This window comes from Lygodium microphyllum, chromosome 5 (assembly GCF_053477565.2).
Source record: "Lygodium microphyllum isolate KBCC chromosome 5, Lygodium_microphyllum_v1.1.10, whole genome shotgun sequence".
Lineage (NCBI taxonomy): Eukaryota > Viridiplantae > Streptophyta > Polypodiopsida > Schizaeales > Lygodiaceae > Lygodium > Lygodium microphyllum.
Genome location: NC_141139.1, coordinates 50696103 through 50708864, shown reverse-complemented (window position 1 = coordinate 50708864; position 12762 = coordinate 50696103). Strand labels below are relative to the sequence as shown.

Below are 12762 nucleotides of genomic sequence, written 5' to 3'. Positions count from 1 at the left end.
CAAGATAAGCTTATTTGTTTTTACAACTATTGGAATGACCTTTGATTTTTTTCCCCTCTTTAAATACATGTATAACCTTTTACAAATGGGTGGAGCCTTTCAACCCTTGTGTGGTCACAATTAGTTACAATTTTACATTGCAATATTATATTTTACTTGTTCTCGGTGCATCTACATTAATTCTCACTAATGGTGGTGAGCCTTTACAAAGCTTTTCTTGTTTCCTCTAGGCCTTGATTTGATATTTTTTAGGATATTGTCAATTCAAATATGAAAGTCAAGGCAGGGCCAAATCCAACAATAAGGATTTTAGTAATCTTGTTGGCATTTCTTATTGATCTATTTGACTACTTCTAGTCGAGTATAGTTGATGTTATTCTTATTAGGATATCCAAAAAGAAATAATTTGGCAATTAGAATGAGGCTATGATGGATTGGAATGTCTCTATTTGCATGCATTTCTTAGAACATGACCTCAACTTGGTTGGAATAGAGACTTTCTTTGTAGTTTAGAAGTTTGTGGTTGTCCCTTGGTCTTCTAGGTAGAAAAAATGTGCTCTATGACTTAAGCATTGTATGAAATAGTTACATGCACGATTCCTTTCGATGTGTCCACTTCGATTTGGCCCAAGTTGGTATAGATCTATGGGGGTAGTGAATATTTGTGCTTCAAGAAGTAGGTGTGGGGAGAAGTTAATGTGGTGGTTGAAAGAGTTGAATTAAAATGGCAATGATTTGTAAGGTTAGGAATGGGTGGATATAATGGCTAGACAGATTGAAGTGGCATTGGTTTATAAGGTTAATAATGGGTGGAGACAAATTTTCCAAGTTCTTTACAATGCAAAATTTCAACTTGTCATGCCGCTCCATGAATATGATTAGTTTATGATATTTCTCATCTCCATCAATGGTAACACTAGTGCACAAGATTGTCAATTCTTGCATGCTATGAAGATGTATAAACCAAATCTCTCAGTTTCACCCACTAGCAAAGTGAACTCTTAATTTTACCTCTAAATCAAATAAAATTTCAAGGGAAAAAACACTAATCCAATGGTAAATTCATTCTTTCCATCTTACTTATTTGTGATCTTATTCAATGGTGTCAAAATGTAGATGTATAAACTAGATCTGTCAAAACTTACCCACTACCACGGTGAACTTTTAATTTTACCTCTGAATCAAATAAAATTTCAAGGAAAAAGGCACTAATCCAATGGTAAATTTATTCTTTCCATCATACTTATTTGTGATCTTATTCATTGATGTCAAAATGTCTCAACATATGTGCAAGCTCTAGACTCCGATTATCAACCATCTTTGGTGACAATGTGGCTACGAAATCCAAGGAAAAATGAGTTTGTGAGAATGATTGATCATGAGATCAATTATGAGTCATGTATATGCATGATCAAGGCTATCATGACAGCGGGAAACTGTAGCACCCCCCCAACACACACACACACACACACACATGTAAACCCCTATGTTATGCTGCTTATTCATCACATACTGCCCATTTCTTTCCAAAAACCCTAATTCAAACACCATAGAATATCTAAACAAAATGGAGAGAGAAAGATATACATTATCAATCAAAAGCAAGCTACAACTAGGTGAACTAGGGACAAGATAGAAGCAAGGGGAATGCCAAGTATCAAAATATCCTAATTTTTGGATATAAGGGCTATTTTTTGGCTTTTTAAGCTCAAAAAATTAGCCTTAATATTCCAAAAATAACCTTTGGGCTAAAATTCATCCTTAATTTTTACTAGAATGGTAACTCCTCAATTTAATTCTCCCACCAGTTTCGACTCAACAGTGAGTCTAGAGATATTACCATTATCATAAAGGTCATAGACCCCTTCTAAACAATGCGTGATTCAAGGGGTTTACCAGAGAACCATGCCTCCAGGTTTTTAACAGTGATCTGTCCCATAATCCTCCTAGTCTCTATGGTCCCACTTCCCATGTGTGGAGTTAGTACAACATTTTCCAGAGCCAACAGCTCTTTGGGAACATTAGGCTCATTTTCATATACATCAAGCGCAGCAGAGCCAAGATGCCCACTCTTTAATGCTATCCCAAGCTCTGCCCCATTCACAATAGGCCCACGAGCTATATTTACTAGAGTGCCTTGTGGACCCAAAGCATCCAATATTCTTTTGCCGATCATATGCCGAGTCTTTGGAGTTAAAGAGCAGGAGACAAATAGCACATCCGAATCAGTTGCAAGCTTCTCTAGGTCTGAATAGTAAGTGTATGTAACTGTTGGCTTTCTTGATCTCCCATAATATGATATTTTGCAACCAAATCCTTCAGCTCTCCTTGCAATACACATGCCAATGGATCCAAGACCCACAATGCCAATTTTCCGACCACTAGCCTACATACCAAATCACATGCAAAATTAGAGTATAACAAAAAAAGAAAAAACCATTCTACATACTGGGGCATTGTACTCAGTAACTTCTGTGCAAAAGTTCACATCACATGCATCTGCTCTTATACCAAGCAGACGGATTAACCACTGCACAAGAATCACAGCATCATACACTTCACTGTGAAAGCAAAGTAAAAAGGAAAATGTACCAATTTTACTTCCGAAACAAACAGGAGGAATATCAAGCACCGTTATCAATTCTTTAAATCGTCAGGATGTACCAGGAAGAACTCAGTATGCAATTGTATTCCATGAAAAATAAAAAAAAAGGCCCCATTTTCCTTATATAGGCCCTGCAACTACCTGGTTTAGCAATCGTGCTCCGAGCTACCAAGTAGGCATTTTCCACCATTCAACCAGGACCCAGCACAGATGCAGTATGAGTGTAATCCTGATCGTGCAACATTGGGTGCTTCCACAAATTACACACACCAGGCATGGCCAAGGCTCTATACCATTATTGCCTTTCTGTTGCAACCATGTGCAACTCTGACGAGGTGTCTAGGCAGTATATGTTTGGAAGCATTGTCAAATCCTCCACAAAGGACCACCTTTACTAGCCACTCATAGATGCAAACACAAAGGATCTCCCCATGGAGCATTCATTGAACCACCATACATCTTAAATTCTGGTCATTGCAAGCTAAGATAGGCTGCAGATCATGGCTAACTTCCATTACCATGCCCACATAAGTGCCTTTACCTGCATGCAAATATATTTTGCCTGTTCTTCCTGCAAGCATACTATATGTGACCAATTTGCATTTACATAGTCCTCAAGACAATCCAGCTACATGGCATAAAATGCATTTGAGTAGTTTGCACACATTTGGAGCTGTCACAAGGGCAACTGCTCAAACCTCCTTGCTCCATCACTTTATCAGGAAGGTTCCAGCCACTTCATCCTTTGTACCAATATTCACGTGACAAAACCATCTTGCAAACATTTAGTTGTAATTCATGCAACACTTCACCTACTAAGGACCACGTTTCACATTTTGTCAATACTGTGAACATTGTTGCCCTTATCGCCCCTGGACATTGCCTGTACCAAACCCTCTTTTAACCATTTTGTGGGAATGTATCGTGGAAGCCATGAAGCTTCCTGTAACAGTAAGACCGTTGCTGCAGGGGGTGGAAGGAAAAACACAGGGCACTCTAAAATCTGATTGCATATGTCCAAACATTCTGGATGCAAAACATGATCCTGCAAGCTTTCCCACTCTCAATTGGCAGTTTCGCCAAAAATACACAAGCCCACCGCCTCCTCCCCCCAAAAAGAAGTATGAGAAACACACATGCACACACACACCCACATGTGAGACATGCATTCATGAAGTCTTATTACTAGGGAAGTACATCAGCGTGCATGTACACCATCATCGGCATATTAGGATATCTGAAAATATGGCATTTAGAAAGGATAGTTTATGTGTCAACTGGAGTGTGTGATTGGCATTCTATGCGGCACTTCAAGAGGATAGGGATAATTCATTGCATGATGATGGCATGATAGGCAGCAGAAATGTTACATCCTACATAGCAATTAAAGAATACAGAGACAGTTTATTGCATGATGATGGCATGATAGGCAGCAGAAATGTTACATCCTACATAGCAATTAAAGAATACAGAGACAGTTTATTGCATGATGATGGCATGATAGGCAGCAGAAATGTCACATCCTACATAGCAATTAAAGAATACAGAGACAGTTTATAGCATGCTGATGAAAATACAAGGCAGCAGAATTCATACTTTATTAGTGAGCGGGTAGGCGCCGTGCAGGGGCCATAAGCCACTACGAACGTATCGATCAGCCGGGCATAACCGGCGGACTGCGGCAAGCATCAGGAGGATGGCAAGGTCAGCAATGTCATCGCTGGAGACGTCTGGGATATTAGTGACTGCGACACCCCTGCTGCGGCAGGTGGCAAGGTCTATCTTGTCGAAGCCGACGGCAGGGCAGACGATGAGGCGGAGGTTGGGCAGGGAGTCGAGGAGCTCGGTCGAGACGCGAACGCCAATCAGGGCACGCACACAGGCAGCGTGCAGGGCCAAGGGCCGTTTCCAAGCGTCGTCATCACCATCGCCATTGAATTGACCAGTATCATCACTACCATCACGATGCCTATAGCCGGCTGGATCAACATAGGAATGGATCAGAGTGAAGCGCTCCTCCAAGGCCGGCAGCAGATCTGGGAAGTAGAGAGGGGGGAAGAAGGTGAGGAGGACGCAGGGCTTCTGTGTGCAGGCCTTGTGAGCTTCATCGGACGACGCCATGGCCAACCGCAGCGGAAGGCCTCCCTTGCCACCTTCTTCTGTTGAGCAAGCGAAGCCCCTTCGTCTCCGCAGCTTCTTCTTCTTCTTCTTCTTCTTCTGTCAGGCCTGCGCATCCTCATCGCCGTCTTGACTAAATAAAGGCGAATCCAATATTCGCCAATGCACCTCCTCGAACCTCCTCTTTTCTGCCCCATCTTTTGACCAAGTAAAGCTGACAACCCGCACCCACCTCTAGTGACGTCTGCCCCTTACCGACAATGACAATGACAATAGCCTGCTTTTTGAAGGGCGCCATGCACGTTTTTAGGTCCATAGCACTTATTTTACTTTCACATTTTTAACTTCCACGTCATCTTTGAAGTGCATGTATTTTACAAGAGTGTCATTTTAACGGGTGGAGTTAAAAATGGCCAGTCAAATGTTAATATAAACCCATGTATGATGTCACATGTGGCATTGATACTAGATAGGCCATGGCCTAGCCCAAGGACAAGGAACAATGCCCAATGTCCAATGCCCATGGGCCATGGGCCAATGAGTCATTGACCACAACCCAAGTGGCCGCCGACCAGTGCCAGGGCCCATATGGCTTTCAAGTTTCTATAATCTAAGTTTCTTGATTTTCGCAAAACAGATAGTATAGGCTGTACTATCTTCAATCTAGGGTTTAGGACTGTGGTGGGCTAATATGTGAATCGAGAATCAAGATACTAGATAGTGCTAACTTCTAAGTGAACTGTGAGAGATTGAGACTCGAGAGTCGAGAGTGGACTGTGCAGCATGCACTGGAGGCCCATCACCATCCGTAGGACCATCACCCGTGGATCAAGCTCCTGGGTCCTGACTCCTAACTCACAAAAGGTATGTAGACAGTAGCATGCTTCATCCTAAAACTGAGTTCAAAGTTCACATTCTAATTTCTACCACAGATATTAGACTGTTACTGTTGTACGCACACTCACAAGTGCTTCAACAAATGGCGAGTCGCGACTATGTAGTGAGGACTCAAGAGTCTGAGGACTCAGGAGTCTAAGTAGTTATTGTTGTACACACACTCACAAGTGCTTCAACAAATGGTGAGTCACGACTAGGTAGTGAGGACTCAGGAGTCTAAGTAGTTACTGTTGTACGCACACTCACGAGTGCTTCAACAAATGGCGAGTCGCGACTAAGTAGTGAGGACTCAGGAGTTCGACCTTGGAAGTTGGAAGCAATGCTCATTGCTCATGAGTCACGAGTCACTACTCAGTGATGACAGCCTAGGCCCTACAAGCATGTGTTACACAGGCAATGCTGCAGCCTGCGCAGACTACAGTCGACATCTGACTCAGGAGTCATGACTCCCCACCACTCCTTTAGCATATCCCACCAAGAAGGTGGCCGCTTGGGATGCCAGAGTGGATCAACTGCTATTCTTTCACGAGTCAAGATGCTCGATGAAGCAGGCCTGCGGACGCTAACAACATGGACGTGTCACGTCACACGTGGTGATCAATGGGCAGCGGGCTGCGGGTTGCTATCCTTCACGGCAGATGTGGTATGACCGGAGAGAGAGCTCGCTGTCACCTTCAGGAGAGACTCCAATAGGTGAACCGTGATAGCACAAGGGAGAGAGACTATCGAGCCTCCTTCGGGAATCGAGGGAGAATCCAGTAGCCTGGTAGGGATCGAATTCAATTCTAGTGTTGTAAGTGGGGGGACAACTCCTGTGGGGGGGATGCCATGGGAAGGAGAGGAGAGGGGAGGGAGGAGGTTCTATTGGGGGTGGAGATTCTTGGCTAGGATGGTGAGCTGAAGCTTTTTAATATATTATGGAGGGAGAACTTTCATGAGGATGGGTCCAATCGACGCTTGTGCAACATCAGCTAAGTGTCAGAAGGCAACAGGGCTATTAGGTAAGGCGAGAGAGTTCCTATGAGGGAGAGGGTTAGACGACTCCCATGCGTTGACAACATGTTGGGAGGGGGAAGCATGAATGGAAATGGGGCCTGTGAACAAGGCGAGCATCCCGCCCTCACTATGAGGGCAAGAGCACTGTGAGGATCATAAAGAGAGAGAGAGAGAGAGAGAGAGAGAGAGAGAGAGATCAATTATTTGATCTATTACAATTTGGTACATCGATTGTAAATTATAATGAAACTAGGTGGCATGATTCAGGAATGTGATTATTGGTGATTATTGATTTGCATAATTCATAGATGTATCATGTATGTTGACTCTAAAATATTATATGATATAAACGTAAGTGTATCTAAATTTAATGTGGTCTTCATCTTATAGGACTTTCCATTGGATATTAAGGGTGAGAGCTTGAGAATAGTGTGGGAGCTCTTCAAGCTCTACCCCGAGACCTACGGACCACTTATTGCTCAAGTGTTTCGAACCGAGTAGCCATGGCTACCTCTTACATAGCCGACGTGCAATGCCTACCTTACAGGTGTAGTGAGCTTACCTTGATGCTTGATCGAGTACCCTCCTCTCTCTTGCGCACCTGCAGCTCCACAATCCTTGAGGCAAGCTCAAGCAACCGCAATCCCTCTCCCATGAGCTTCATCCTCCATAGCCATGTATGAGACAAGAGAAGAGAGGAGAGGAGGAGAAGATGAAGGGAGAAGATGGAGAGCTTCTTCTCCAAGATCCCTCACCCTCACACGATCACTCCCTCACACTCTCTCAATCCCTCTCTCAAGCACAAGCAAGAAGGCAAGAAACAAGAGGAGAAGAAGAAGAAGCTTTCTGCCACACACGAGCATGAGCTTCTCATTCACTTTTTAACTTTATATACATGCCCTAATTTCCATGGGCGGTCATCCCCCTTTTTTTACATGGCCGGCCATTAGCCTAGGCCCCTTTTCTCATTGTCCATCTATCCTCCTAGCTTCCTTTCCACCGCCTGTCTACATTTACAAATTGCACAAGTGAGAGCTCGGCGCTCTTTTACAAGATTTTAGGGTGCGCCTTTTTTATTTTAAAATGCGCCTTTCTCTTTCTGCATTTCCCTTGGACTTTTAAGGCTGCCCTTGTGCTTTTGGTCTTTTTTCCTCTTCTTTCTTGAGTCGGGCTACCTTTTTTCCGCCTTTGCCCTGTGTCTTTTCCGCTTTCTTTTGATTTCTTTGTGTTGGGGTTAACATTACCCCCCTCCTAGACGAGTGCCAGTCCCATGGCACTGTGATGGGAAGTAGTGGGATAAATGATGATATTGCTAGGTGTAAGGGGTGGGTAGAGGACACTGAGGCTTGTGAATGAGAGGTGATGGAGTTTGATGACGATGACCAGGAGAGATTCCAGCGTGCTTTAGTCTTCCTGACAATTCTCAGTATCTTTCTCACTGTTCTGGCGCCCCGATGGAGCCGGTCGTCTTTTGAGGATTCGAAACGCTTGAAACAATAAGCAGTCCCTTAGGAGGATGGTATTGGAGGGATTTATTCTGGAGAAACCCCCCGAACGCTGTTTGCCTTGAAAAGTCGTGGCCTGGGCTGAAAACCCTTGTCTGGGAGTAGAGGATCTTCAGTTTTGAGTTGAAAGTCTTCAGACTTGTGGTGCTAATAAGCGATCCGTAGATCTTGAGGCAGTGGGCATGGATCATCAGACGGTGAGGTTCCAAGATCTATGCCAATGGCAGCCCATCAGGAGGCGGATGGTTGTCAACATGAAATCTGTTGAGCCATTGAAACCTTTGCAGCGAAGCTCCTGAAGTTGCAATAATGGGGTCATGTCCAACTGCTGGAAAAATTCCTTGTCATTGGAGGATGTAGTAGATGATCGCCGTTAGCCAAGCAGCCCATTCTTGAAACATGAACATAACCTGCAAGAAAAGTGGTGCACTTCCTAGGGTCTGTGTTTGTCTCACTGTGTAGTGCATGGTGCTCGTGCCAGTGGAATTGGGAGATGGATGTAACCTTCGGCAAGCCCTTGGTAATGTCCCACACTTGAGGACCCAGTTCGTGCGGTTTCTGAGGTGCGGTGCAAAACTCAGGGTGACAGGTCTGAAAGTCCTGCCCTTGATGTGCCCTAAGTGTGAAGTGGGGGAGGGGCTAGAGAGGACTCTAGATGCAGTGAGTATGGTGCACCATAATAGTGAATGAAGATTGCAAGCACTTTCTTTTTTTTCCTTTTCTTTTCTTTCTGTTTCTTTTCTTTTTTCTTTTTTCTTTTCTCTTTTTTTTTGGGTGAATGATTGGGCAAGGAATGGGGCACCTATTTAGCCACGGGGCAGTCGCAAGCCTCGTGATAGAAATGCGCGACTTTGTAGGTATTCCTTAATACCGGCTCTAGCTCTTAGAGGAGTGGTGGACAAAAAGGGGTGATTACACCTTGCAAAACAGGTGTCACTCATATTTTCTAATAGCTCTAAGCAGAAGGCTGGGAGGAGAGTAGCGCACATCATCAACCTCGTCATGGCCCTACTATCTATTCCTAGGTTAAGATCAAAAAAGAGTGGAGGGAGATGGGCTTCCTTTGCTACAGGTTTTAGCCACCACTTCCTCTACAGGTCTACCTTGGATCTCAGTCCTGGTGAGTAGATCGTAGTCGTGTACCAGTTCTTGGACCGAAGTTGCAAATTCTCCTAAGTCTAATTGGTCTTCCCCTTGATCACCTCTTGATCCCGACATTGTTTATGCCTCCAGCTCCACGAGATTGTCAATGAATCCAATTAGCTCCGGTAGCTTCCACTCCTCTATCTTGTTGCTTCTTGTGTCTTTGTGTTTTCTCCAGGTACTACTAGTAGGGCGCTCAGGCACCTATCTAAGTCTTGGGGTCTCCTCCTACTAGTGGATTCCTTAATGTTATTAGGTATCCAGATATGTTCCTTGTTATTTGAAAGCAGCGACGATCCTTACTCACACATTGTGCTTAGTGCTTTCGTGGTGCTTGGTGCAAAAACAAGCTTTTCTCTTTTCTTGCTATGTAGGTTTAGTGGAGCACAAAAGTGAAATGCCGATGCAAAAAGAGTTTAATGCAAACTCCACCTTGTTTCTACCCACGTTCTTAGCCTAATTTGAGTTTTCAACTCGGTTCCCGGCCATTCTACGGTCTTTCTGCACCCTGAGTTCCATTAATCTCTGAGGTTCTAATGGCCAAATTGGGTTCTGGGGGTGTTCAAGGTTGCGTACTGGGGTCAGGTCTGTGGTCAAGTCAGCAAAAGATCCTTATCTTTGTGTTATGGCAAGATGGTCCGATTCTGGGAATTGGACCGAGATGGTCCGACTCTAAGAGTCGAACGGTCCGATTGTGGCAATCGGACCTGTCTGGTCCGACTCTAACAGTCGGGCGGGGTTGGTCCGATCAGACCAGTGGTCCGATTTTGTTGGTCACGCCTGACTCTAGTAGTCCGATCCTGGACTGGTCCGATTCTGATAGGGGTGGGTCCAAGTGGTCCGATTCTAAGGGCAGTCCGAGTGTCACATGGCACATCCGATCGGGTCGGTCCGATTCTGGTAGTCGGACCAGACTGGTCCGACTCTCTCTCAGTCGGATGGTCCGATTCTGGAAGTCGGACGGTCCGACTCCAGAACTTGGGTGGTCCGATTCTGGGGATCGGACCACTGTAGGTTGGTCCGACTGCGTCGGCGGCGGGCGCGATTTCGGGGCATTTGAATCCTTCCTAATGCATGCTGCACTCAATCATCACAAACATCCCATAACCGATTAGAGTGCCAATGGAACACACTGGACTCACGTGAAGTAGCACGAACCGAATGCGCCTAGAATCGGGGTTGTGTTTCCTCGTCTTGTGAACCAGAAACTCTCTCTCTCTCTCTCTCCCACAAACAAAGCCAACTAGGAAAATAAGGTCTGTCCTGGCCTCCCAAGCCTCTTAAGGTTCTTTCCCAGCACTGCAACACCTTACAGCCAGTTCCCTGTCCCTGTTTCACCTAGAAACTTGAATCTGGTCCCCTATTTTCCTGTTTCCAGCAGCAGCCAGAACCTCTGTTTTCTCTAGTTTTACCCTAATCTAACCTTACTCTAGTGCAACTAATATGAAAAATAGAAATGCAGAGCAGTAGTCCTAATCTAATGCTTCCAATAAACCCAAATACTTACCTGTTCCTCAGATTAAAACCTCCTAAGTCTCCTAGTTATCTCGAGCACTGGTTCAGGCTGCAAACCCTACTTCCATGCTCGATCTGATGCGCACGGTGCTCAAAGCTTGATTCCGTCGGTCCCGGCAACGGAACCAAAATGTGGGAGCTCTTCAAGCTCTACCCCGAGACCTACGGACCACTTATTGCTCAAGTGTTTTCGAACTGAGTAGCCATGGCTACCTCTTACATAGCCGACGCGCAATGCCTACCTTACAGGTGTAGTGAGCTTACCTTGATGCTTGATCGAGTACCCTCCTCTCTCTTGCGCACCTGCAGCTCCACGATCCTTGAGGCAAGCTCAAGCAACCGCAATCCCTCTCCCATGAGCTTCATCCTCCATAGCCATGTATGAGACAAGAGAAGAGAGGAGAGGAGGAGAAGATGGAGAGCTTCTTCTCCAAGATCCCTCACCCTCACACGATCACTCCCTCACACTCTCTCAATCCCTCTCTCAAGCACAAGCAAGAAGGCAAGAAACAAGAGGAGAAGAAGAAGAAGCTTTCTGCCACACACGAGAATGAGCTTCTCATTCACTTTTTAACTTTATATACATGCCCTAATTTCCATGGGCGGTCATCCCCCTTTTTTTACATGGCCAGCCATTAGCCTAGGCCCCTTTTCTCATTGTCCGTCTATCCTCCTAGCTTCCTTTCCACCGCCTGTCTACATTTACAAATTGCACGGGCGCTCTTTTACAAGATTTCAGGGTGTGCCTTTTTTATTTTCAAATGTGCCTTTCCCTTTCTGCATTTGCCTTGGACTTTTAAGGCTGCCCTTGCGCTTTTGGTCTTTTTTCCTCTTCTTTCTTCAGTCGGGCTACCTTTTTTCCGCCTTTGCCCTGCGTCTTTTCTGCTTTCTTTTGCTTTCTTCGTGTTGGGGTTAACAAATAGTGACTTTGCAGAGTGGAGGTGGTTGATAATCTCAAAGGGCTTTGACTATACGATACTCTTGCTTTTGAGATCAAGGTACGAGCTCTAAACTTTATCTCTTTGTTTTTTAAACCACTATAATAATAGTTCATGCAAATTGATACTTTATCATGTATGTGTTTTAGTATAGATTCTCAATGGCACCCAAAAGAATGAAGAGGCAAAAGACTGAAAGCAATGTTTTGTTGGGTAGCTCCCTCTCAGGTTATTGAGGAAGCCGCTAATTGTCCTCTTGATTTTGATCTTAATGATGATTTGCAAGAAGATTTAGATATGCATGGTTTGGAAGGGTCAACTTCCACACAAAATGCTAGTAATATGCATGGCTTGGATGGGGAACCTTCTTTGGAAAATGCAAGTAATGCTTCAAATGCTCAAGGAGAGCAAAAGCAAGGTTCGGTAAGGAATTTAGAGCCCAATGGAAAGCAAAGTTTCCTTGGCTCAAATATGTTTTGCAGAATGGCGAAAAAGGAGTTATGAAATGCGAATGGTGCGAGATGTACAAAGTGTTAGGTCCATGGGGTATGGGAGATGGATGTATTACTATGCAACATGATGCTATCAAGGTACATGCTTTGTCTAGTGGCCATAAAATGGCAATGGCCAAGTAAACTTGTACAATGGAAAAGAAAGCAAAGCCAATTCCAGTGCACATTGCATCAATAGATGATGCAAATAAGGCAAGGATCATTACTACCATGAAACTAATGTATTATGTTGCAAACAAGGACAACTTGATGGCCTCATTTGAAGATCTTTGTGACTTGGATATGTCTCTAAATTTTCCAAATATGCCGAGGACTACAGAGTACTCTTCCTATACAAGTCGGTACGTAGGCATTGAGTTCCTTTTAGTGATGTCAAGTCAATTGTTGGAAATGCAGATTGTATCTATGCTAGATTCTCCATATTTCTCAGTGATGTTGGATGAGAGTACAGATAGAGGACTTGAGATGCATTTGATAGTATATGGTACTTATCTTGTAGGAAAGGGGTGGGGGTTAAGCAATCAAGTTTTATG

The 12762-nt window shown here is 44.4% G+C and overlaps 1 protein-coding gene across 1 annotated transcript; it reads right to left on the bottom strand.

Moving 5' to 3' along the window:
• Positions 1-1570: 1570 nt before the first annotated feature.
• On the bottom strand, positions 1571-4878 carry LOC148035813 (hydroxyphenylpyruvate reductase-like). The gene is made up of 2 exons (XM_087677818.1): positions 4202-4878; positions 1571-2386 (listed from the first exon to the last, which is right to left on the bottom strand). The coding sequence occupies exons 1-2, from the start codon at positions 4724-4726 to the stop codon at positions 1868-1870; spliced, it is 1044 nt and encodes a 347-aa protein (XP_087533944.1). The 5' UTR covers positions 4727-4878; the 3' UTR covers positions 1571-1867.
• Between the last annotated feature and the right edge of the window lie 7884 nt (positions 4879-12762).

Bases quoted from the DNA above. Each gene is read 5' to 3' on its own strand.
- LOC148035813 (XM_087677818.1), bottom strand. From the start codon at position 4,726: ATGGCGTCGTCCGATGAAGCTCACAAGGCCTGCACACAGAAGCCCTGC. The intron at 2,387-4,201 runs GTATGAATTCTG...TTTGGTATGTAG, and splicing joins CCTACCCGCTCACTAATAAA to GCTAGTGGTCGGAAAATTGG.